The sequence below is a fragment of the Eurosta solidaginis genome, chromosome 1, assembly GCF_040869045.1.
Source record: "Eurosta solidaginis isolate ZX-2024a chromosome 1, ASM4086904v1, whole genome shotgun sequence".
Lineage (NCBI taxonomy): Eukaryota > Metazoa > Arthropoda > Insecta > Diptera > Tephritidae > Eurosta > Eurosta solidaginis.
Window position 1 is genome coordinate 68,328,581 of NC_090319.1, and position 26,144 is coordinate 68,354,724.

Sequence of the window (26,144 nt, forward strand, 5' to 3'; positions counted from 1 at the left end):
GTTTCATAGCAAGTCTCTGACGACCCCACTTTCCTCATTAACTTAGGAGGTGGAGGGCGTTATGGCCTAGAAGGTTTCTGGTCATACTAAATCGTCCCCGAGATGGTCGGGCTAGTTACTTAATGGTGCTTCTTACATGGAACGTACCGAAACTACCTAAACTATCTTCAGCAAAGGACTATCAACATCGATGCAACTCCACAAACCCATCGGGGAGTGTACTTATTGCTAAAACAAAAATAATCTAACCTGAACGATAAGGACCATTTTTGTTCTAAATGAACCAAGGTAGCAATCCGTGGTTACATGCCAAACATTAATTTTTTAACTCACCAACGGAGAAGCAGTATTTCCAGTAGGCAGTTGAAAATTAAAATTCCGCTTCGATGTGCAAAGTCACGCTCTCGCGCTCTAAAAAAGATTTTCTCACGCTTGGATTGTTAGGGATATGGATAGTCTTTTGCCGAATAACAACTCTGTACGCCCGGTAATAGCTCGCTTTGAATCGAATGCATTCCGCCAGAAAAAGATCTTATTATTACCTTTAATTCTTTGTATAATATTCAGATATCCAGCTGCATTGTTAGGTATAACATTCTTAAAATTTCGCTGTATTTAAATTTTTAACTTGTGAGCTGTATCTATATTAGACTGGGTCGATTTATTAACCGATATCGCGCCATCGATATTTCGATAGGATTTGGGCTCAGGAAAAAAGTTCCACTACGCATACCCAAAAAAATAATTTTTGAGCCTGCAAAATTTCAACGATTTTTTAGATTTTTTATGCATTTTTTCATTTTCAAGGCTCCAAATCATTTTTTATGTATTTTTTTGTGTCAATTGGCAAATGCAAAATTGGTAAATGCAGTTTTTTGAAAAAAAAATTTCTTTTATGGAGATTTAGAAGAATTTTGGTGGAAAAATCGATTTTTTTTTTGCAGGCTCGAAAATTATTTTTTTGGGTATGCGTAGTGGAACTTTTTTTTCCTGAGCCCAAATCCTATCGAAAAATCGATGGCGAGATATAGGTTAACTTTCGTCCATACAAATCGACCCAGGTTAATCTATATATTATGTTTGTTGTCGACTTAAAATACTTTAAATAAATAAAAGGTTAAACGCCCATCTCAGCAAGTAGCGCGTTGCGTATTCCTTATTTCATATGATAGCTTACATGATTTTTTGCTGGCCATTTACATGTAATTGTACACACACACACATTTATATGTACCACATATAGCCAGGTGTATGTATTATAGCCATACTATGGTTATAACTGAGATATATTGATAGTATGTTTTTAGTCACACAACCCCACTCTGACGCGTTTAGAACTTCTATAAAAATGCAAAGTTTCGCACTTGTTTCGTTTCAGTACGTTGCAGTGTTCTTTAAGACGGGTTCATCTCAAGCTTAGCTCGCGCTCGTTGCGAGTTCTATACAATTGATTTCTGTCTCGTTTTCGGCCTTGAACAAAATTATCAAAATTACATATTTTCTGTTCAATTCTTGAAAGCTGTGAAAAAAATTTGTGGGCAAAAATTGCCGTAGTTTCTTACTTTAAAAGTGAGTGATAACAAAAACAACGTTAAATTTTACTTTCTGATAAGTATTCAAAATAAGAATGACTAAAATGTTTTGAAATTAAATTTAATAAGTTTCAATTAAAAAATTAGTTTAACAGTGAAAAATAATAAAAACCAAATGAAAAAAAATATTCTAAAAAATTATAAAATAGAAATTAAAAATATGCATAACAATATGAAATAGTTTTTTAATCTCGACTCTGCTGTTATTAAAGCTCAAAAAAGATACTTTGTGCCCCTCTACAACAACATTTTGGAACTTTTTCAAGTTGAGAAACGTGTAAAAATGGTGTTGATAACAGAAAAATTAAAAAAGATAACTTCTGAAAATTCACTGTTGTTTCAAGTTAAGGGCCCGTTTTTCAAGTAATTTTTAAGGTTTATCTGTTCGATAAAAACAACTTTTGTGAATAAATTTTGTATTATAAGGGTAGTTCAATTATAAAGTTCACAAGGGAAAATGAAATTAATTCAAAGACTTTTTTTCAGTCGAAAATAAATGTTATAAAACATATCGAACTTTTGTGCAAATAGCCTATGAAGAAATTGCAAAAAAAAGTGCAGTGCCCAGTTATCATTTGATCATCTACACAACACCGGCCTAAGTGATTTTTTTTATAGTGAAAGGAGCCATTCAACAAATTAGTCTGATTACTTTTAACACGGCGGCTACAGACCACAACCACAATAAAGCAAAGCTCGACGACAACGGCAACCGCGCTGATTATTTTGAACGCCGAGAAAAACGTTAGCAAAGAGTCGCGAAGAACAAAAAAAAAAAAAAAACAAGATAAAGACTGAATTATGTTAAAAAAGCATATGGGGTATTCCACCCCATTTCGACCAATTTTGAACCCGACCCCTTTAGAATTGGCTGAAAGTTTTTCTTCTTTTTCTAGCTTACGAAAGACGTTTTTCAGAATTTTTACAAATTTTTTCATCCAACTCAAAAAAAGTTATGAATTTAAAAAAAAAAACACCGTTTTTTTTTTCAAAATGCCAAAACTTTATCAAAAATTGACCGCTTGGGATCTTTTTTTTTTAAATTTTTTTTAAATGTACTTTTGGGAAAAAATACAAAAAAATGTTTAAAGTTTTTTTTTTTAATTTTTCAGTTACCATAATATATAAAGAAAAGAATACTTAAAAATCATTTCCTTACATTTTTTTGTTATATAAATAAAATTGATAAAAAAAATTTATTTTTGAAAATTTTTTTTTCAATTAAATAAAAAAAATATAAAAAAAAAAAATCGGCCCACTCCGGGATTAGTGGGGATGATTGCAGAATTGATTGAAGTTTTTTATGAGAAAAAAAAAAAAAAATGGCCAAATTCGAAAAATCTCGAAAAACTGAAAAATTAAAAAAAAACTTTAAACATTTTTTTGTATTTTTTCCGAAAAGTACATTTAAAAACAAATTTAAAAAAAAAAAGATCCCAAACGGTCAATTTTTGAAAAAGTTATAGCATTTTGAAAAAAAAAACGGTGTTTTTTTAAAATTCATAACTTTTTTGAGTTGGATGAAAAAATTTGAAAAAATTCTGAAAAACGTCTTTCGTAAGCTAGAAAAAGAAGAAAAACTTTCAGCCAATTCTAAAGGGGTCGGATTCAAAATTGGTCGAAATGGGATGGAATACCCCATATGCTTTTAACATTTATTTCACAGTGGGCGATTTGTTTTTTAATTGAAATTTTTTTTAAGCGAGCAGAAAAAATTTTGAACCTTAGTTAAAAAAAAATTTTTTTTTAAAGTTAAGCACTTCCTTTACACTAATGGACAGAAATCAGCGAAAAATGTCTCCTTATATAAAGACATATTCATGGTAAACATTGACGTTTAAATGTTGACATAGAAATTGAAAAAATATTTTTAATAGAAGTAAAAATATAAAAGTGGAGCGCACATTACTTGGATTGGAAAGTTGGTAGAAAAAGAGATATTATTTGTCAATCAATTGCGCTCCACCTTTATATTTTAACTTCTCATAAATATTTTCGCAAGTTCTATGTCCATATTTAAAAATCAAAGTTTAACAAGAATATGTCTTTATATAAGGAGACATATTTCGCCGATTTTTGTCCATTTATATAAAGGAAGTGCTTACAATTTTTTATTTTATTTTTATTTTCTCCTTTTCTTACATTTTTTGGTGTCTTCACATATCTGTAGAAATTTACGCTTGTAGCTCAACGAGAACTTACATAAAAATCAATCCCAAAATTCCCTCCGTTCCGTTTGATTTTTCGGACCCTAGCGAAAATTTTTGTATTGTGTCATCGACCTATGAATTAAGCTATAAATTTTTGAGCCTCTAGCTCGTCGAGAAGTTACTTAAAACCCGGTTTCAAATTTCCAAATTATTATCTAATTTTTTCGATCCGAGCGCCATCTAACGGAATTTTTTCTCCTTTTGTTCCTTTGTCACGTTATCTTAACCTGTCTTTGAGGTTTCATGTTTGTAGCTCAATGAGAAGTTACTTTAAAATCGATCTCAAAACACCAAATTTCCAAATTCTTATCTAAATATTTCGATCCGTGCGCCGCCTAATGATTTTTCCCCCTTTTCTTAAATTTTCTCGGCGTCTTATCCCATCCGTGAAGTTTTACAGTTGTAGTTCAATGAGAACTTACATAAAAAACAATCCTAGCGAATTTTTTTGCATCGGGTCAACGGATGTCATCGACCTCTGAATTAAGTTTGAAATATCAAATCTCTATCTCATCGAGAAGTTACTTAAAAGCTGGTTTGAAAGTTTTCGTAGTCTTATTTAATTATTTCGATCCGTGCGCCACCTAACGGATTTTTTCCTTTTGTTGCATTGTCCCGGTGTTCTAACCTATGCAAGTTTCACGCTTGTAGATCAATGAGAAGTTACTTAAAAATCGATTGCAAGATTTGTATGAAAAGCGGACAAACATTCAACCGACCTAATATAAAGGAAGTAAAAAACACCTAGTGTTATAAAAAAGCCAAATTTTTTTTGTTATTGATATTAACGAAAAATTATAAAGTTTACGAACTGCGATAGTTACTACATGTTTCCGAATTTCATTTCTTCACCAGCTAGCTTCTCGAGAGCTGAGTATTGAACTCGAAATCTCTAACATTCATATCTCATACTGCTCGCTTAACAATTGGTCTCTAAGTATTGCGTTTTTGTTCCTATTCCTTTATACACTATTAGGTGCATACTAATTCTATATTTTTTAGTCCTAATTGTTTGGAATACTTATAGGCGTGCTTTCAAGAGCTTAGTAACATTGGATTTTTAGCAGTGCTTTATAAGAAATTCTTCCGCGTTTCAATAGTTTATCAATATTAGTATCTCTATTTAATAAGCGAGACATGTTCATATTGTTTTAAATGAAAATGCCTGGGAAGTTATGCCATTTTTCTTGTAGATTTTGAAGATCTAAAAGTGATTGCATATAAAAACCGGGGCTCTGTACCTGTGGACATATATAAGCATACATCTTTGTTGGTAATAAAACGATTTTTAGTTTCTTTTCCTCATCTTTTAAGAAGAGATTTAGTCCTTTCCAACGATATATATAAAAAAAAAAAATATTTGGCACGATTTACCTTCATAGAGATTAAGGCCGAACAATGCTTCCAATATGCGTTGTGTTCCTTTTAGTTTTTTCGATAAATTGGCAGGACGAAACATGGTATATATGTAGTGCCCAATCCGAAAGGTACCTGCAAGTCAGTTGAATTTTCACTGAGAAGCTTGTCATTGCAGAAATACACTAGAAGTTTTTGCCAAATCTCTGCCAAGGGACGACCCCGCTTAGAAAAACTTTTTTCTAAATAAAAAAACTTTTTTATAATTTCTCGATGTTGCTTTGCCGAGAACTTCTACCCATGACTTTCCGTGTGGCAGGCGGAGTACGCTACTGACACAACACGGTGGCCGTGGTACATTGTTATGAATCGCTTTTCAGTTTCTTTCTGGATCTTATAAGAAGATATTTAGTCTGGGGAAAATCTTGACGTCACTTCCGAGGTATTGTCTTGCTGTCACACAGCTTGGCCTAATTTTTACTTCTATTTTAGTTTTTATTGGCAATATAAAAAAAAAACATAAAAAGCATTTCTCTCGAGATAGGGAAAGCTGACATGAGTTGTACGATGTGTATTCACAATAGATTTTTGCGACTTAATCCACAAAATGCTCAAATTGAACTGGGACTTGGTCACCCTGTGTTGCTGAAAACGAAAATGTCAAACCAAGCTATATGAGAGATTCCTATCTTCCAGATAAATAAATAATTCTGACTTTACTAGAGTTGTTTAAAACGGCTGACAGTCGAATGCAAAATTTTAAACAAGTCAGTTTTTTTTTATTTTCATGTATTCACAATGTATTCATGCGATTTTCTCTAAAAAAATATTCGTAATCATCATATTCGTAAATATCATCAAATCTGGTTGGGCAGTGTAGGGAAAGCGCCATGATTCTGGCGAGCCGGCAGATCGTTACCCTAATATGGGTTCCGGGGCATCCAAACATACAGGGTAACGAGATGGCGGATGAGCTGGCACGGCGTGGAGCGGCTCTTGATGTCTCAGCAGCGAAGGAGGTCCTTGCACCCCTGGGACTCATCAAGGGTCGCATCTCCCAGCACTGGTTGAGTAAGGCCAACAATAGGTGGAATCGGCTGCGGATCTGTAGAGTTTCCAAGAGCATGTGGCCATCATATAACGAAAAACGATCGGCAGCTGCCCTTAAGATGAACAGAAGGGATATATGCAGAGTAGTTGCGGTGCTCACGGGGCATTGGACAATTGGAGTACATGCGGCACGGATGGGACTGGAACACAATACATCCTGTCGCAGCTGCAAGCGTCCGAAAGCGGAAGAAACGGTTGAGCATCTGCTGTGCGAATGCCCAGCACACTGTCGAAACAGAATAAAGTTTCTTGGAAAGCCCTTTTTCGAAAGCCTCCAGAACTCAAGGATGTTAGGCCGGAAGAGCTTCTCAAATTTATAAACTCCACGGGATGGATATAGGGGGACGGGTTTTCCCTGAGGCGCGTGAAAATGTTTATTAGTCTTCTGTTTTGGACAAGAAACTGTCCTGGAGACCCAATGTGGAAGATCGGGCCAGGAAGGCCGCCATTGCCTTGTACTGCTGCAGAGGAGCTATCGGAAAGAGATGGGGACTCTCGCCAAGAATAGTACACTGGCTTTATGAGATGGTGGTCAAACCGATTCTGCTATATGGGGTGCTGGTCTGGTGGAAAGCACTGGACACGGCGAGCACCTCCAAAATGTTAGTGTCAGTGCAACGGACGGCGCTGATCGGTATCAGTGGCGCTCTCAGAACAACACCTACCTTGGCACTGAACGTCATGCTGAACATATACCCAGTAGATATTGCGGGAAAGGCGGCCGCGGCAAGGTCGTTGGTCAGGCTTCGTGATATGGGATATAGACTTTCTGACCGCGGACACTCTAGCCTTCTTACCAGTTTCGACTTCATCCCGGACAGAACGGACTACTGTATGCCGATAACTGCTCCCTATACAACCTTCACCCCAGTTATTCGAGGGAGAGAGGATTGGGGAAGAGGAATTATCTGGGGCATGGGACCGGTTAACTTGTTCACGGATGGGTCAAAGCTGGATGGAAAGGTTGGTGGGGGGGTCTTTTGTCAAGAGCTAAATTTAAGCCGCAAGTTTAAGTTGGCTGATCACTGCAGTGTATTCCAAGCGGAAATTGCTGCGATTAAGGATGCGGTGGATGGAATGCTATCAAGTGCTACCACGGTTAGGGAATTTAACATCTACTCTGATAGCCAAGCGGCTATCAAGGCCTTGAGCTCAAATACAGTGCGATCGAGGGTGGTCTGGGAGTGCCTGACCTCGCTTGCAATTGCATCGAATTATTTTACAATTAAGATTATCTGGGTCCCGGGCCATAGTGATATCCCGGGTAACTGTCAAGCGAATCTCTTAGCCCGCATCGGTACAACTGAACCAGATGAAGATGGTTGTAGGGATTTCGGGATCCCGCTGGCCACCTGTGGATTGCTCCTCCATAGCTGGGCCTCGAATCAGCTCAGCAAACGTTGGGCGGATACCACGTCTTGCAGGGTAGCAAGATCTTTCTGGCCAAAAGTGGGTGGCAGGAGGTCTGCTGAAATAATTGGGTTCACTAAGGCTCACCTATCAATGGTCATTGGGGTTTTGACAGGGCACTGTCCCATGGGTATCCATGCGGTACGTCTCAATATACTGGAAACTCCATCCTGCTACAGCTGTATGGAGGATGATGAGGTGGAATCACCAAATCACTTTATGCTTGATTGTCCAGCTTTTGCCAGAATTAGGCGAAAGTACTTCGGTCGCAACTCGCTTGGATCTCCCGAGGATATATCCAAAGTTGAGATCGGTATCATTCGGAGCTTTATCGTTGCTACCCAACGATTATCTAAGTAGCTAGATCTAAGTCACCGTTATTTTTGGTGTATGTGGTATCACAACGGACCTTCGTGTTGTCCAAGTGAGCTATCCTTATCAGGGCAGCTACCACCTAACCCTACCCCCCCCCCCCCCCCTTCTTACAACACCATTTCATTGGTTAACTCACGAGTTTGTGGTATCAAAACGTCGCATAAGCGCTAATTGGAGTCAATAGGGACTCGCCACTCCAACCAACCAACCAACCAACCAACCATCATTTTGGCTTTCAGTAAGCCCAATGTTTAATGGCGCTCTCTGAAAAATTTCTTTTGGTCACATCCACAATAGGCATCGTGGTTAAAGTATTAAAGGTGGTTTTTCAAAAATGCTTTGGACGCGTCGCTTCGCTTTGACGCTTTGATATCGCTATAAAACATCAATAAGGGCGTTACAATGAGCCATCCAGCCCTGGATCACGATCAAATCTCATTGGAACGTACCGGATTAGTACTATGAGAATTGGCAGCACTTAACTTATGTGTACACATAGTAGGGTGCCTGTTGTTTACAAATTTTTTTTCCCGAACCGCCCCATAAAATTTTACTTAAAAAGTTCAACCGAATTATCAAACTTATAACTAGTAACATAAGTTCTTGAAACTACGTCAAAAATGCGATGTATTTTCCATATAAAATTGTATGGTACTGTGAATTTAAAAAAAAAAAGCTTGAGAGTAATACTTTACACGAGGATCGGACGTTAAAACACGTCCAAAAATGTCGAAAGGAGCATCAAAAAACGCGTTTTGAACCAAATTAAAAATGCGATATTAAAAATCTCACTTCTGCTAGGAGCTTTGTTGTGCAAAAAGCGATTGCACATTATGTTGTGATTCTTGGATTTTCATATTTTGTTGCAAATAAAAAATTATAAGTTTTCTATCATGGTTTAAAATTAATATAATGTATTATTTTATAGCCTTAACAATTAATTTGCAGACTTTAAGTCAAAATGTATGGGCTGTAGAGAGGAACGAATTTGTTAAATACCCTACAAAAATTGTTGGATTACGTGTTCCATTTTCTTCATGTTGGAGTACTCTAACAATACTCCTTTGCAATGCGTTTGCGGACCACCATCAGCGGATCATTACTCGTTTTTTAACGATCGTGATCACAACCCGATGACGATCGAACAGAGTTGCCAAAAGTAAAATATTGCATACAAATAAGTGATGATAAAATTTTACTATGGCAACTCAGATAAAATGCAACCGCGCACTGCTTTTATGTATACATACTATAGAATAGAGAAATATTAGTTTCTTTATTCACGCAAATGCTAAATAACATAAGAATATTCGTAGTAAAAAATATAAAAGTTGTATTGCCCCTCTTCATTTACCTTCATTTTAAATTAAATTCACTCCGATAATTCTTTCCGACACAATTCCTCTTTAGTACTTTGGCATATGGTCCTCTGTGGGTGCTTCCAAAACTAATCTGTATTCATACAAAAAATGTGCTCCAATTAACATTGCGATGTCCTAGGAGAGGAGTAGGTGATCCCACTCTCGCTTTGTTTGTGAGTATTCCATAGAGTACATACGTGAGAGTACTTTCCAAAGTACTTTCACTGTAGTACTCCATGGAATACTCACAAACAAAACGAGAGAGAGTGGGATCACCTACTCCTCTCCTAGGACATCGCAATGTTAATTGGAGCACATTTTTTGTATGAATACAGATTAGTTTTGGAATACTCCTATACTCCCAAAGGAGTATTCCTTACATTATTTATGGAGTACTCACGTTTTTTGAAGGGTATCGGATACCAAGCAAAAAAAAAATTTTGCACAAAAAACGAAATCAACAGAGCCACCCAGTGGATCCAAAATTGATCCAGACAGGTATCAAGAGCAGAACGTTGTTTTCGCGTTTTCATATTAAATTTTTTATCGGGATCTGGATCAGGGCCCATATTACGTGTTACGATCCGTGATGGAAACTCATTTTTTAAATCACAATAGCTCTGAAATGGTGGACCGGATTAATGGCATATGCAAACTAACGACATATAGTACTTGTAAGCTCCATAACTTATTCTAATTTTTAGAAATAGTTTGACAGTTACATAGTTATCGCTTAATGGAAAATGGGGTTCAGTCACTGATCGTAACACGTAATACGGATCCAGGCCTAATTCGAGAACGCAACTAATGAAGCGACCAAAGAGTTTATGTAAATCTGCCTTAAGGCCGCTATTTTCGAATAACGCACACGCACATTTTTTTCCAAATAATCGAACAACTTCTATAAAGGTATCGGTCAGCGTTAACCGGGGAAAAATTATAAATCAACACAAAAAGTAGTAAATTTAAAAATGTCCCCAGGCGGAATTTGAGTATAAATATTGTTTTTTTTTTTTTTTGGAAAATACCATGGCTCAACTATATGGTTGGCTCATCGACAGCATTAGCAATACCTTTGTTCTGATTGTCAAAATCTGTTAGGCGAATGGAATGAAAACATAAAACTTAGCAGTTTTTGTGGGTTTTAAGAAAATGTTGTCATTGTGTTGATTTCATTTTGCGATCTCCTTTTGACAATCCCTACTCGAGTGAAATGAAAAAAATTAAATCAGCTGATGAGATGAGCCAACCATATCGTTGAGCCATTATTTACATAGAAAAATACATTTATGATAATGCTACTGTTATTTTTTGACCGTAAATTTGCATCTTAGTGAGACACGGCTACCTATTCCGAGTATAAACTGCGATTAATTTTGCCTAGTGTTTAGCGCTGCAGCTTAAAGTCACACAAAAGCCGGGCCCAGAAATGATGACAGTTTTTGGGTTGGCTTTTAATTTGAAGCTCTGTGCGGAGCATAAGAAATTGAGCTCGTTTTAGATTTTAAGCCCGGTCTTCCAGTGGGCATTTAAACTGAGGTCCATGTTTTCAGCGCAAATTGATGCTACAGAAAGAGCAGACTAAAGTTTAACCCTTTGAGCGCTCAAACTGATTTGAGTAGTAGCAATGTTAAACTCTATTTAACTTTAATTTCAGTTTAAACTTACACTGAAAAATCAGGTCTACATACAAATCTTAAGCCATGGAACCTCAAGTCCTAGTATTCAGCATAGCGCTTATTGCTACAATCTTCTGTTCTGCATTTGCTGCAAAAATGCGTAAGTTTATTTTTGTTCAGCGCTAAATAACTCTTCTATAAACTATAGCAATTTTCTTACAGCTGATTATATACAAATCTGTCATCGAAGTGATCCAAAGATAGCAGAATGTGTGAAGAAAACAGTACATTCAATACGACCACACTTGGCTAATGGCATAGAAGAATTGAGTGTACCCGCAATGGAACCACTTTATATTGGCGATCTCAATATTTTAGAAGGTGGCTCCAGTGGAATTAATGTTAGAGTGAAAAAACTAAATGTATGGGGCTCGTCGAATTTTGAAATAAAAAAAATTAGGTTTGTTGTTTAATATATTGATCTACTTTTATATAATTTAAATAAATTTTGATTTATCTCATTCTAGATCCTCCGAAGATGCCAAACGTTTTGATTTTGAATTGATTTTGCCGTATTTGCATGGTGAAGGCAATTACAATATTAATGGGCAATTATTGGGTTTAACGCTGCGTGGTAATGGTCCATTCACTGGAAACTTTAGTAAGTTACTAGCGGAAGACATACAAACATGTTTAAATGACAGAGTTTATATGTGAAAAGATATGTAAAGGCAGTGAGACTAAAAAATTGATTTCCGTTATATTTACAGCTAACTTTTATGCCTTTGTAAAGGTAATTTTTGAAGTAAGAACAGTCAACGATGTTGAAATGATCGGTCTCAAGGATTTAGATGTGAAAATTCGCACAGGCACAGGAAGCATTCACTTACAAAACCTTTTTGGCAATGATAAAACTCTCGGTGATATTATAAATGAGACAATTAATCAGAATTTCGAGCTATTCACTAATGAAGTTATACAGCCCATTGAGCGCGCTTTGGAAAAGAAATTTAGCAGCGTCGCAAGTAAAATTCTGGATAGTTTTTCATATAATGAGCTATTTCCTGTGTAAAGACATAAATTATATGCTCACTTATTTTAAGAAATATTAATACTTTTACATTTGTATTATTATGAAGATATTAAGACAATAGGAGTACTCATGAAATGTTATAAATTTTGCTAATGATCAAATTTATCAGTTCAACGTACTTAGAGAAATAATTGGTATACCAGTTGGACGCCAGTGGTATCGGTGTCTCGCAGGGTGCTTGCCGCGCATACATTACTGTCTTTTCGGACTTTGCCGCATACGTGATTTTCACATCGTTTGTCAGCGTATTAATGAAATATATGGCAAATAAGCACCTCAGCGCCGTCTAAGAAGTTATGGAGTTCTATATTTATTATTTAATTTACTTACATATTTACACATTGAAATTCTTGGATAAAATTATCAACTGTGGATCAATTAATTTTGAAAATTAGATTATCACCTTAACAAATTTTCTTCTTTATTGGTATAACATTTCATAGAGCTACTCATGATATACTTCTTATATACATATGTATTTATATATTGAAATTGTATAAAAATATTCAAAGGTGTATATAATTCAAAAGTATACTGATACAAACCATCGATTTTTAAACACATGACAGTAAAACGAAATTATGTGATAGATTACTGTACAATAAGCATCAATTTGTAATAAATTGTTAAGAAACACAAACATTAGTAATACACATTGTATATGTATATTTAGATTCATACTTTTCTTAAGTCAAATCTGCTTTACCTTACTTTAAAATGTTGGTGTCCAATATATATTTGGCTAACCGATAATAAAATATTCATAAATGATTTATTTTTTTAACTTGAGATATAACCATATGAAATCTATACAATCTATAAGCAAACTCAATCCGAAGAGGGCACATCTGTTGTTCAGGCCAATTCGTTTTTAAAAAAAATTTAAGTACCAAACTATATAGAAATAGGTATTAAACTCGACAGAGTTATATTGGCGCCAAAACAGAGTTTGCTTAAAAGGAAAATAAGCTTTTGTTTCAGAATTTTGTTTCCATTCGTTGACCTCTGCCGAGGTTTTAAAAACTGTTGACAGTTATATATTAGCATTGCTTCCCATACAAGAAAAGGAACCAGTCATAATTCGTCATTCAGATCATGTAGCGTCCCAAGAAACATACTATTCTGTCTTTTGGCCTCGGCACCATGTATATTTGATAAAAAATTCCTCTAGACAAAAATTATATAATTCGCTCGGATTCTGCTTAATTTCGGCAAATATAATGTTACGGAGCGAAAAGGAACTGTGAATGTAAAGAATGATATGCGAAAACGCTTTTGCTGGGTTTCTTCGCTTTGACATTTAACAGTGCCATAAGTTAACAATGGAACTGCTTTGGAATTAATCAGTCCCACTTGAGGAAAAAGTAGTAAATCCGCCACAAAATTTGGTAGCTTTAAGGATCTGGCAAAGTTCACAAATTCATAACCATATTGGTACTTATCCATTCAATTGGTGCCTTAACCTAAAAATCGTGAAATTTTCATAAAAATGAAGAAAACGCAAAAAATTACAAACATATACCACAAATAATAAGTCTTTTAGTCAAAACGTTTCCGAAACAATAAATAAAATCTATTAAAAGTTAATAAATTCACCAACTCAAATATTTTTAGGTTATGGATATGGCGAAAAACCAAAATTTCAATTAAGAAAAAAAAATTTATCATAACAATAATAATGATAAAAAATTATTGTTAGGCCTTGAGCTCGATTCGAACCCGCGATCTTAAAATCAGTAGGCCGATATAACAACAAAAAATGTTAATACATCCCAGAGCACGGGGAAAAAAGTGTCAATAAAAATATGACACTATGGCAGCATTGCCAACAAACAAGTCCAATTTTCACAGCTATTCTGCAACAGATGTCGCAGTGTTGTGAATATCAATTGGCACGAACCAGAATAGAAGTAGGATTAATGAAGACAAACAAAAAACCGCTGTGGTGGCTGAATAGTTATAGCAGCGGCGCCTAAACGTTGCCGATGAAGGAATTTAGCAGTTCCCGAAATGGATCTATACAACGAGCTTTGGCAGTTGTCTAAATTTTTTCTTTCTTCTATTCTAATTTAAAAATTTTTTCAATTAAGAAAAAATTTATCATAACAATAATAATGATAAAAAATTATTGTTAGGCCTTGAGCTCGATTCGAACCCGCGATCTTAAAATCAGTATGCCGATATAACAACAAAAAATGTTAATACATCCCAGAGCACGGGGAAAAAAGTGTCAATAAAAATATGACACTATGGCAGCATTGCCAACAAACAAGTCCAATTTTCACAGCTATTCTGCAACAGATGTCGCAGTGTTGTGAATATCAATTGGCACGAACCAGAATAGAAGTAGGATTAATGAAGACAAACAAAAAACCGCTGTGGTGGTTGAATAGTTATAGCAGCGGCGCCTAAACGTTGCCGATAAAGGAATTTAGCAGTTCCCGAAATGGATCTATACAACGAGCTTTGGCAGTTGTCTAAATTTTTTCTTTCTTCTATTCTACTTTAAACATTTTTTCAATTAAGAAAAAATTTATCATAACAATAATAATGATAAAAAATTATTGTTAGGCCTTGAGCTCGATTCGAACCCGCGATCTTAAAATCAGTAAGCCGATATAACAACAAAAAATGTTAATACATCCCAGAGCACGGGGAAAAAAGTGTCAATAAAAATATGACACTATGGCAGCATTGCCAACAAACAAGTCCAATTTTCACAGCTATTCTGCAACAGATGTCGCAGTGTTGTGAATATCAATTGGCACGAACCAGAATAGAAGTAGGATTAATGAAGACAAACAAAAAACCGCTGTGGTGGCTGAATATTTATAGCAGCGGCGCCTAAACGTTGCCGATGAAGGAATTTAGCAGTTCCCGAAATGGATCTATACAACGAGCTTTGGCAGTTGTCTAAATTTTTTCTTTCTTCTATTCTAATTTAAAAATTTTTTCAATTAAGAAAAAATTTATCATAACAATAATAAAGATAAAAAATTATTGTTATGCCTTGAGCTCGATTCGAACCCGCGATCTTAAAATCAGTAGGCCGATATAACAACAAAAAATGTTAATACATCCCAGAGCACGGGGAAAAAAGTGTCAATAAAAATATGACACTATGGCAGCATTGCCAACAAACAAGTCCAATTTTCACAGCTATTCTGCAACAGATGTCGCAGTGTTGTGAATATCAATTGGCACGAACCAGAATAGAAGTAGGATTAATGAAGACAAACAAAAAACCGCTGTGGTGGCTGAATAGTTATAGCAGCGGCGCCTAAACGTTGCCGATGAAGGAATTTAGCAATTCCCGAAATGGATCTATACAACGAGCTTTGGCAGTTGTCTAAATTTTTTCTTTCTTCTATTCTAATTTAAAAATTTTTTCAATTAAGAAAAAATTTATCATAACAATAATAATGATAAAAAATTATTGTTAGGCCTTGAGCTCGATTCGAACCCGCGATCTTAAAATCAGTAGGCCGATATAACAACAAAAAATGTTAATACATTCCAGAGCACGGGGAAAAAAGTGTCAATAAAAATATGACACTATGGCAGCATTGCCAACAAACAAGTCCAATTTTCACAGCTATTCTGCAACAGATGTCGCAGTGTTGTGAATTTCAATTGGCACGAACCAGAATAGAAGTAGGATTAATGAAGACAAACAAAAAACCGCTGTGGTGGCTGAATAGTTATAGCAGCGGCGCCTAAACTTTGCCGATGAAGGAATTTAGCAGTTCCCGAAATGGATCTATACAACGAGCTTTGGCAGTTGTCTAAATTTTTTCTTTCTTCTATTCTAATTTAAAAATTTTTTCAATTAAGAAAAAATTTATCATAACAATAATAATGATAAAAAATTATTGTTAGGCCTTGAGCTCGATTCGAACACGCGATCTTAAAATCAGTAGGCCGATATAACAACAAAAAATGTTAATACATCCCAGAGCACGGGGAAAAAAGTGTCAATAAAAATATGACACTATGGCAGCATTGCCAACAAACAAGTCCAATTTTCACAGCTATTCTGCAACAGATGTCGCAGTGTTGTGAATATCAATTGGCACGAACCAGAATAGAAGTAGGATTAATGAAGACAAACAAAAAACCGCTGTGGTGGCTGAATAGTTATAGCAGCGGCGCCTAAACGTTGCCGATGAAGGAATTTAGCAGTTCCCGAAATGGATCTATACAACGAGCTTTGGCAGTTGTCTAAATTTTTTCTTTCTTCTATTCTAATTTAAAAATTTTTCCAATTAAGAAAAAATTTATCATAACAATAATAATGATAAAAAATTATTGTTAGGCCTTGAGCTCGATTCGAACCCGCGATCTTAAAATCAGTAGGCCGATATAACAACAAAAAATGTTAATACATTCCAGAGCACGGGGAAAAAAGTGTCAATAAAAATATGACACTATGGCAGCATTGCCAACAAACAAGTCCAATTTTCACAGCTATTCTGCAACAGATGTCGCAGTGTTGTGAATATCAATTGGCACGAACCAGAATAGAAGTAGGATTAATGAAGACAAACAAAAAACCGCTGTGGTGGCTGAATAGTTATAGCAGCGGCGCCTAAACGTTGCCGATGAAGGAATTTAGCAGTTCCCGAAATGGATTTATACAACGAGCTTTGGCAGTTGTCTAAATTTTTTCTTTCTTCTATTCTAATTTAAACATTTTTTCAATTAAGAAAAAATTTATCATAACAATAATAATGATAAAAAATTATTGTTATGCCTTGAGCTCGATTCGAACCCGCGATCTTAAAATCAGTAGGCCGATATAACAACAAAAAATGTTAATACATCCCAGAGCACGGGGAAAAAAGTGTCAATAAAAATATGACACTATGGCAGCATTGCCAACAAACAAGTCCAATTTTCACAGCTATTCTGCAACAGATGTCGCAGTGTTGTGAATATCAATTGGCACGAACCAGAATAGAAGTAGGATTAATGAAGACAAACAAAAAACCGCTGTGGTGGCTGAATAGTTATAGCAGCGGCGCCTAAACGTTGCCGATGAAGGAATTTAGCAGTTCCCGAAATGGATCTATACAACGAGCTTTGGCAGTTGTCTAAATTTTTTCTTTCTTCTATTCTAATTTAAAAATTTTTTCAATTAAGAAAAAATTTATCATAACAATAATAATGATAAAAAATTATTGTTAGGCCTTGAGCTCGATTCGAACCCGCGATCTTAAAATCAGTAGGCCGATATAACAACAAAAAATGTTAATACATCCCAGAGCACGGGGAAAAAAGTGTCAATAAAAATATGACACTATGGCAGCATTGCCAACAAACAAGTCCAATTTTCACAGCTATTCTGCAACAGATGTCGCAGTGTTGTGAATATCAATTGGCACGAACCAGAATAGAAGTAGGATTAATGAAGACAAACAAAAAACCGCTGTGGTGGCTGAATAGTTATAGCAGCGGCGCCTAAACGTTGCCGATGAAGGAATTTAGCAGTTCCCGAAATGGATCTATACAACGAGCTTTGGCAGTTGTCTAAATTTTTTCTTTCTTCTATTCTAATTTAAAAATTTTTTCAATTAAGAAAAAATTTATCATAACAATAATAATGATAAAAAATTATTGTTAGGCCTTGAGCTCGATTCGAACCCGCGATCTTAAAATCAGTAGGCCGATATAACAACAAAAAATGTTAATACATCCCAGAGCATGGGGAAAAAAGTGTCAATAAAAATATGACACTATGGCAGCATTGCCAACAAACAAGTCCAATTTTCACAGCTATTCTGCAACAGATGTCGCAGTGTTGTGAATATCAATTGGCACGAACCAGAATAGAAGTAGGATTAATGAAGACAAACAAAAAACCGCTGTGGTGGCTGAATAGTTATAGCAGCGGCGCCTAAACGTTGCCGATGAAGGAATTTAGCAGTTCCCGAAATGGATCTATACAACGAGCTTTGGCAGTTGTCTAAATTTTTTCTTTCTTCTATTCTAATTTAAAAATTTTTTCAATTAAGAAAAAATTTATCATAACAATAATAATGATAAAAAATTATTGTTAGGCCTTGAGCTCGATTCGAACCCGCGATCTTAAAATCAGTAGGCCGATATAACAACAAAAAATGTTAATACATCCCAGAGCACGGGGAAAAAAGTGTCAATAAAAATATGACACTATGGCAGCATTGCCAACAAACAAGTCCAATTTTCACAGCTATTCTGCAACAGATGTCGCAGTGTTGTGAATATCAATTAGCACGAACCAGAATAGAAGTAGGATTAATGAAGACAAACAAAAAACCGCTGTGGTGGCTGAATAGTTATAGCAGCGGCGCCTAAACGTTGCCGATGAAGGAATTTAGCAGTTCCCGAAATGGATCTATACAACGAGCTTTGGCAGTTGTCTAAATTTTTTCTTTCTTCTATTCTAATTTAAAAATTTTTCAATTAAGAAAAAATTTATCATAACAATAATAATGATAAAAAATTATTGTTAGGCCTTGAGCTCGATTCGAACCCGCGATCTTAAAATCAGTAGGCCGATATAACAACAAAAAATGTTAATACATCCCAGAGCACGGGGAAAAAAGTGTCAATAAAAATATGACACTATGGCAGCATTGCCAACAAACAAGTCAAATTTTCACAGCTATTCTGCAACAGATGTCGCAGTGTTGTGAATATCAATTGGCACGAACCAGAATAGAAGTAGGATTAATGAAGACAAACAAAAAACCGCTGTGGTGGCTGAATAGTTATAGCAGCGGCGCCTAAACGTTGCCGATGAAGGAATTTAGCAGTTCCCGAAATGGATCTATACAACGAGCTTTGGCAGTTGTCTAAATTTTTTCTTTCTTCTATTCTAATTTTTCCAATTAAGAAAAAATTTATCATAACAATAATAATGATAAAAAATTATTGTTAGGCCTTGAGCTCGATTCGAACCCGCGATCTTAAAATCAGTAGGCCGATATAACAACAAAAAATGTTAATACATCCCAGAGCACGGGGAAAAAAGTGTCAATAAAAATATGACACTATGGCAGCATTGCCAACAAACAAGTCAAATTTTCACAGCTATTCTGCAACAGATGTCGCAGTGTTGTGAATATCAATTGGCACGAACCAGAATAGAAGTAGGATTAATGAAGACAAACAAAAAACCGCTGTGGTGGCTGAATAGTTATAGCAGCGGCGCCTAAACGTTGCCGATGAAGGAATTTAGCAGTTCCCGAAATGGATCTATACAACGAGCTTTGGCAGTTGTCTAAATTTTTTCTTTCTTCTATTCTAATTTAAAAATTTTTCCAATTAAGAAAAAATTTATCATAACAATAATAATGATAAAAAATTATTGTTAGGCCTTGAGCTCGATTCGAACCCGCGATCTTAAAATCAGTAGGCTGATATAACAACAAAAAATGTTAATACATTCCAGAGCACGGGGAAAAAAGTGTCAATAAAAATATGACACTATGGCAGCATTGCCAACAAACAAGTCCAATTTTCACAGCTATTCTGCAACAGATGTCGCAGTGTTGTGAATATCAATTGGCACGAACCAGAATAGAAGTAGGATTAATGAAGACAAACAAAAAACCGCTGTGGTGGCTGAATAGTTATAGCAGCGGCGCCTAAACGTTGCCGATGAAGGAATTTAGCAGTTCCCGAAATGGATTTATACAACGAGCTTTGGCAGTTGTCTAAATTTTTTCTTTCTTCTATTCTAATTTAAACATTTTTTCAATTAAGAAAAAATTTATCATAACAATAATAATGATAAAAAATTATTGTTATGCCTTGAGCTCGATTCGAACCCGCGATCTTAAAATCAGTAGGCCGATATAACAACAAAAAATGTTAATACATCCCAGAGCACGGGGAAAAAAGTGTCAATAAAAATATGACACTATGGCAGCATTGCCAACAAACAAGTCCAATTTTCACAGCTATTCTGCAACAGATGTCGCAGTGTTGTGAATATCAATTGGCACGAACCAGAATAGAAGTAGGATTAATGAAGACAAACAAAAAACCGCTGTGGTGGCTGAATAGTTATAGCAGCGGCGCCTAAACGTTGCCGATGAAGGAATTTAGCAGTTCAAGAAATGGATCTATACAACGAGCTTTGGCAGTTGTCTAAATTTTTTCTTTCTTCTATTCTAATTTAAAAATTTTTTCAATTAAGAAAAAATTTATCATAACAATAATAATGATAAAAAATTATTGTTAGGCCTTGAGCTCGATTCGAACCCGCGATCTTAAAATCAGTAGGCCGATATAACAACAAAAAATGTTAATACATCCCAGAGCACGGGGAAAAAAGTGTCAATAAAAATATGACACTATGGCAGCATTGCCAACAAACAAGTCCAATTTTCAGAGCTATTCTGCAACAGATGTCGCAGTGTTGTGAATATCAATTGGCACGAACCAGAATAGAAGTAGGATTAATGAAGACAAACAAAAAACCGCTGTGGTGGCTGAATAGTTATAGCAGCGGCGCCTAAACGTTGCCGATGAAGGAATTTAGCAGTTCCCGAAATGGATCTATACAACGAGCTTTGGCAGTTGTCTAAATTTTTTCTTTCTTCTATTCTAATTTAAAAATTTTTTCAATTAAGAAAAAATTTATCATAACAATAATAATGATAAAAAATTATTGTTAGGCCTTGAGCTCGATTCGAACCCGCGATCTTAAAATCAGTAGGCCGATATAACAACAAAAAATGTTAATACATCCCAGAGCATGGGGAAAAAAGTGTCAATAAAAATATGACACTATGGCAGCATTGCCAACAAACAAGTCCAATTTTCACAGCTATTCTGCAACAGATGTCGCAGTGTTGTGAATATCAATTGGCACGAACCAGAATAGAAGTAGGATTAATGAAGACAAACAAAAAACCGCTGTGGTGGCTGAATAGTTATAGCAGCGGCGCCTAAACGTTGCCGATGAAGGAATTTAGCAGTTCCCGAAATGGATCTATACAACGAGCTTTGGCAGTTGTCTAAATTTTTTCTTTCTTCTATTCTAATTTAAAAATTTTTTCAATTAAGAAAAAATTTATCATAACAATAATAATGATAAAAAATTATTGTTAGGCCTTGAGCTCGATTCGAACCCGCGATCTTAAAATCAGTAGGCCGATATAACAACAAAAAATGTTAATACATCCCAGAGCACGGGGAAAAAAGTGTCAATAAAAATATGACACTATGGCAGCATTGCCAACAAACAAGTCCAATTTTCACAGCTATTCTGCAACAGATGTCGCAGTGTTGTGAATATCAATTAGCACGAACCAGAATAGAAGTAGGATTAATGAAGACAAACAAAAAACCGCTGTGGTGGCTGAATAGTTATAGCAGCGGCGCCTAAACGTTGCCGATGAAGGAATTTAGCAGTTCCCGAAATGGATCTATACAACGAGCTTTGGCAGTTGTCTAAATTTTTTCTTTCTTCTATTCTAATTTAAAAATTTTTCAATTAAGAAAAAATTTATCATAACAATAATAATGATAAAAAATTATTGTTAGGCCTTGAGCTCGATTCGAACCCGCGATCTTAAAATCAGTAGGCCGATATAACAACAAAAAATGTTAATACATCCCAGAGCACGGGGAAAAAAGTGTCAATAAAAATATGACACTATGGCAGCATTGCCAACAAACAAGTCAAATTTTCACAGCTATTCTGCAACAGATGTCGCAGTGTTGTGAATATCAATTGGCACGAACCAGAATAGAAGTAGGATTAATGAAGACAAACAAAAAACCGCTGTGGTGGCTGAATAGTTATAGCAGCGGCGCCTAAACGTTGCCGATTAAGGAATTTAGCAGTTCCCGAAATGGATCTATACAACGAGCTTTGGCAGTTGTCTAAATTTTTTCTTTCTTCTATTCTAATTTTTCCAATTAAGAAAAAATTTATCATAACAATAATAATGATAAAAAATTATTGTTAGGCCTTGAGCTCGATTCGAACCCGCGATCTTAAAATCAGTAGGCCGATATAACAACAAAAAATGTTAATACATCCCAGAGCACGGGGAAAAAAGTGTCAATAAAAATATGACACTATGGCAGCATTGCCAACAAACAAGTCCAATTTTCACAGCTATTCTGCAACAGATGTCACAGTGTTGTGAATATCAATTGGCACGAACCAGAATAGAAGTAGGATTAATGAAGACAAACAAAAAACCGCTGTGGTGGCTGAATAGTTATAGCAGCGGCGCCTAAACGTTGCCGATGAAGGAATTTAGCAGTTCCCGAAATGGATCTATACAACGAGCTTTGGCAGTTGTCTAAATTTTTTCTTTCTTCTATTCTAATTTAAAAATTTTTCCAATTAAGAAAAAATTTATCATAACAATAATAATGATAAAAAATTATTGTTAGGCCTTGAGCTCGATTCGAACCCGCGATCTTAAAATCAGTAGGCCGATATAACAACAAAAAATGTTAATACATTCCAGAGCACGGGGAAAAAAGTGTCAATAAAAATATGACACTATGGCAGCATTGCCAACAAACAAGTCCAATTTTCACAGCTATTCTGCAACAGATGTCGCAGTGTTGTGAATATCAATTGGCACGAACCAGAATAGAAGTAGGATTAATGAAGACAAACAAAAAACCGCTGTGGTGGCTGAATAGTTATAGCAGCGGCGCCTAAACGTTGCCGATGAAGGAATTTAGCAGTTCCCGAAATGGATTTATACAACGAGCTTTGGCAGTTGTCTAAATTTTTTCTTTCTTCTATTCTAATTTAAACATTTTTTCAATTAAGAAAAAATTTATCATAACAATAATAATGATAAAAAATTATTGTTATGCCTTGAGCTCGATTCGAACCCGCGATCTTAAAATCAGTAGGCCGATATAACAACAAAAAATGTTAATACATCCCAGAGCACGGGGAAAAAAGTGTCAATAAAAATATGACACTATGGCAGCATTGCCAACAAACAAGTCCAATTTTCACAGCTATTCTGCAACAGATGTCGCAGTGTTGTGAATATCAATTGGCGCGAACCAGAATAGAAGTAGGATTAATGAAGACAAACAAAAAACCGCTGTGGTGGCTGAATAGTTATAGCAGCGGCGCCTAAACGTTGCCGATGAAGGAATTTAGCAGTTCCCGAAATGGATCTATACAACGAGCTTTGGCAGTTGTCTAAATTTTTTCTTTCTTCTATTCTAATTTAAAAATTTTTTCAATTAAGAAAAAATTTATCATAACAATAATAATGATAAAAAATTATTGTTAGGCCTTGAGCTCGATTCGAACCCGCGATCTTAAAATCAGTAGGCCGATATAACAACAAAAAATGTTAATACATCCCAGAGCACTGGGAAAAAAGTGTCAATAAAAATATGACACTATGGCAGCATTGCCAACAAACAAGTCCAATTTTCACAGCTATTCTGCAACAGATGTCGCAGTGTTGTGAATATCAATTGGCACGAACCAGAATAGAAGTAGGATTAATGAAGACAAACAAAAAACCGCTGTGGTGGCTGAATAGTTATAGCAGCGGCGCCTAAACGTTGCCGATGAAGGAATTTAGCAGTTCCCGAAATGGATCTATACAACGAGCTTTGGCAGTTGTCTAAATTTTTTCTTTCTTCTATTCTAATTTAAAAATTTTTTCAATTAAGAAAAAATTTATCATAACAATAATAATGATAAAAAATTATTGTTAGGCCTTGAGCTCGATTCGAACCCGCGATCTTAAAATCAGTAGGCCGATATAACAACAAAAAATGTTAATACATCCCAGAGCATGGGGAAAAAAGTGTCAATAAAAATATGACACTATGGCAGCATTGCCAACAAACAAGTCCAATTTTCACAGCTATTCTGCAACAGATGTCGCAGTGTTGTGAATATCAATTGGCACGAACCAGAATAGAAGTAGGATTAATGAAGACAAACAAAAAACCGCTGTGGTGGCTGAATAGTTATAGCAGCGGCGCCTAAACATTGCCGATGAAGGAATTTAGCAGTTCCCGAAATGGATCTATACAACGAGCTTTGGCAGTTGTCTAAATTTTTTCTTTCTTCTATTCTAATTTAAAAATTTTTTCAATTAAGAAAAAATTTATCATAACAATAATAATGATAAAAAATTATTGTTAGGCCTTGAGCTCGATTCGAACCCGCGATCTTAAAATCAGTAGGCCGATATAACAACAAAAAATGTTAATACATCCCAGAGCACGGGGAAAAAAGTGTCAATAAAAATATGACACTATGGCAGCATTGCCAACAAACAAGTCCAATTTTCACAGCTATTCTGCAACAGATGTCGCAGTGTTGTGAATATCAATTAGCACGAACCAGAATAGAAGTAGGATTAATGAAGACAAACAAAAAACCGCTGTGGTGGCTGAATAGTTATAGCAGCGGCGCCTAAACGTTGCCGATGAAGGAATTTAGCAGTTCCCGAAATGGATCTATACAACGAGCTTTGGCAGTTGTCTAAATTTTTTCTTTCTTCTATTCTAATTTAAAAATTTTTCAATTAAGAAAAAATTTATCATAACAATAATAATGATAAAAAATTATTGTTAGGCCTTGAGCTCGATTCGAACCCGCGATCTTAAAATCAGTAGGCCGATATAACAACAAAAAATGTTAATACATCCCAGAGCACGGGGAAAAAAAGTGTCAATAAAAATATGACACTATGGCAGCATTGCCAACAAACAAGTCAAATTTTCACAGCTATTCTGCAACAGATGTCGCAGTGTTGTGAATATCAATTGGCACGAACCAGAATAGAAGTAGGATTAATGAAGACAAACAAAAAACCGCTGTGGTGGCTGAATAGTTATAGCAGCGGCGCCTAAACGTTGCCGATGAAGGAATTTAGCAGTTCCCGAAATGGATCTATACAACGAGCTTTGGCAGTTGTCTAAATTTTTTCTTTCTTCTATTCTAATTTTTCCAATTAAGAAAAAATTTATCATAACAATAATAATGATAAAAAATTATTGTTAGGCCTTGAGCTCGATTCGAACCCGCGATCTTAAAATCAGTAGGCCGATATAACAACAAAAAATGTTAATACATCCCAGAGCACGGGGAAAAAAGTGTCAATAAAAATATGACACTATGGCAGCATTGCCAACAAACAAGTCCAATTTTCACAGCTATTCTGCAACAGATGTCGCAGTGTTGTGAATATCAATTGGCACGAACCAGAATAGAAGTAGGATTAATGAAGACAAACAAAAAACCGCTGTGGTGGCTGAATAGTTATAGCAGCGGCGCCTAAACGTTGCCGATGAAGGAATTTAGCAGTTCCCGAAATGGATCTATACAACGAGCTTTGGCAGTTGTCTAAATTTTTTCTTTCTTCTATTCTAATTTTTCCAATTAAGAAAAAATTTATCATAACAATAATAATGATAAAAAATTATTGTTAGGCCTTGAGCTCGATTCGAACCCGCGATCTTAAAATCAGTAGGCCGATATAACAACAAAAAATGTTAATACATCCCAGAGCACGGGGAAAAAAGTGTCAATAAAAATATGACACTATGGCAGCATTGCCAACAAACAAGTCCAATTTTCACAGCTATTCTGCAACAGATGTCGCAGTGTTGTGAATATCAATTGGCACGAACCAGAATAGAAGTAGGATTAATGAAGACAAACAAAAAACCGCTGTGGTGGCTGAATAGTTATAGCAGCGGCGCCTAAACGTTGCCGATGAAGGAATTTAGCAGTTCCCGAAATGGATCTATACAACGAGCTTTGGCAGTTGTCTAAATTTTTTCTTTCTTCTATTCTAATTTAAAAATTTTTTCAATTAAGAAAAAATTTATCATAACAATAATAATGATAAAAAATTATTGTTAGGCCTTGAGCTCGATTCGAACCCGCGATCTTAAAATCAGTAGGCCGATATAACAACAAAAAATGTTAATACATCCCAGAGCACGGGGAAAAAAGTGTCAATAAAAATATGACACTATGGCAGCATTGCCAACAAACAAGTCCAATT

General features: G+C 35.5%; 1 protein-coding gene across 1 annotated transcript; it reads left to right on the forward strand.

Moving 5' to 3' along the window:
- Positions 1-1,357: 1,357 nt before the first annotated feature.
- On the forward strand, positions 1,358-12,897 carry Jhbp3 (Juvenile hormone binding protein 3). The gene is made up of 5 exons (XM_067757914.1): positions 1,358-1,569; positions 11,072-11,193; positions 11,256-11,493; positions 11,561-11,694; positions 11,804-12,897. The coding sequence occupies exons 2-5, from the start codon at positions 11,118-11,120 to the stop codon at positions 12,103-12,105; spliced, it is 750 nt and encodes a 249-aa protein (XP_067614015.1). The 5' UTR covers positions 1,358-1,569; positions 11,072-11,117; the 3' UTR covers positions 12,106-12,897.
- Positions 12,898-26,144: the final 13,247 nt, after the last annotated feature.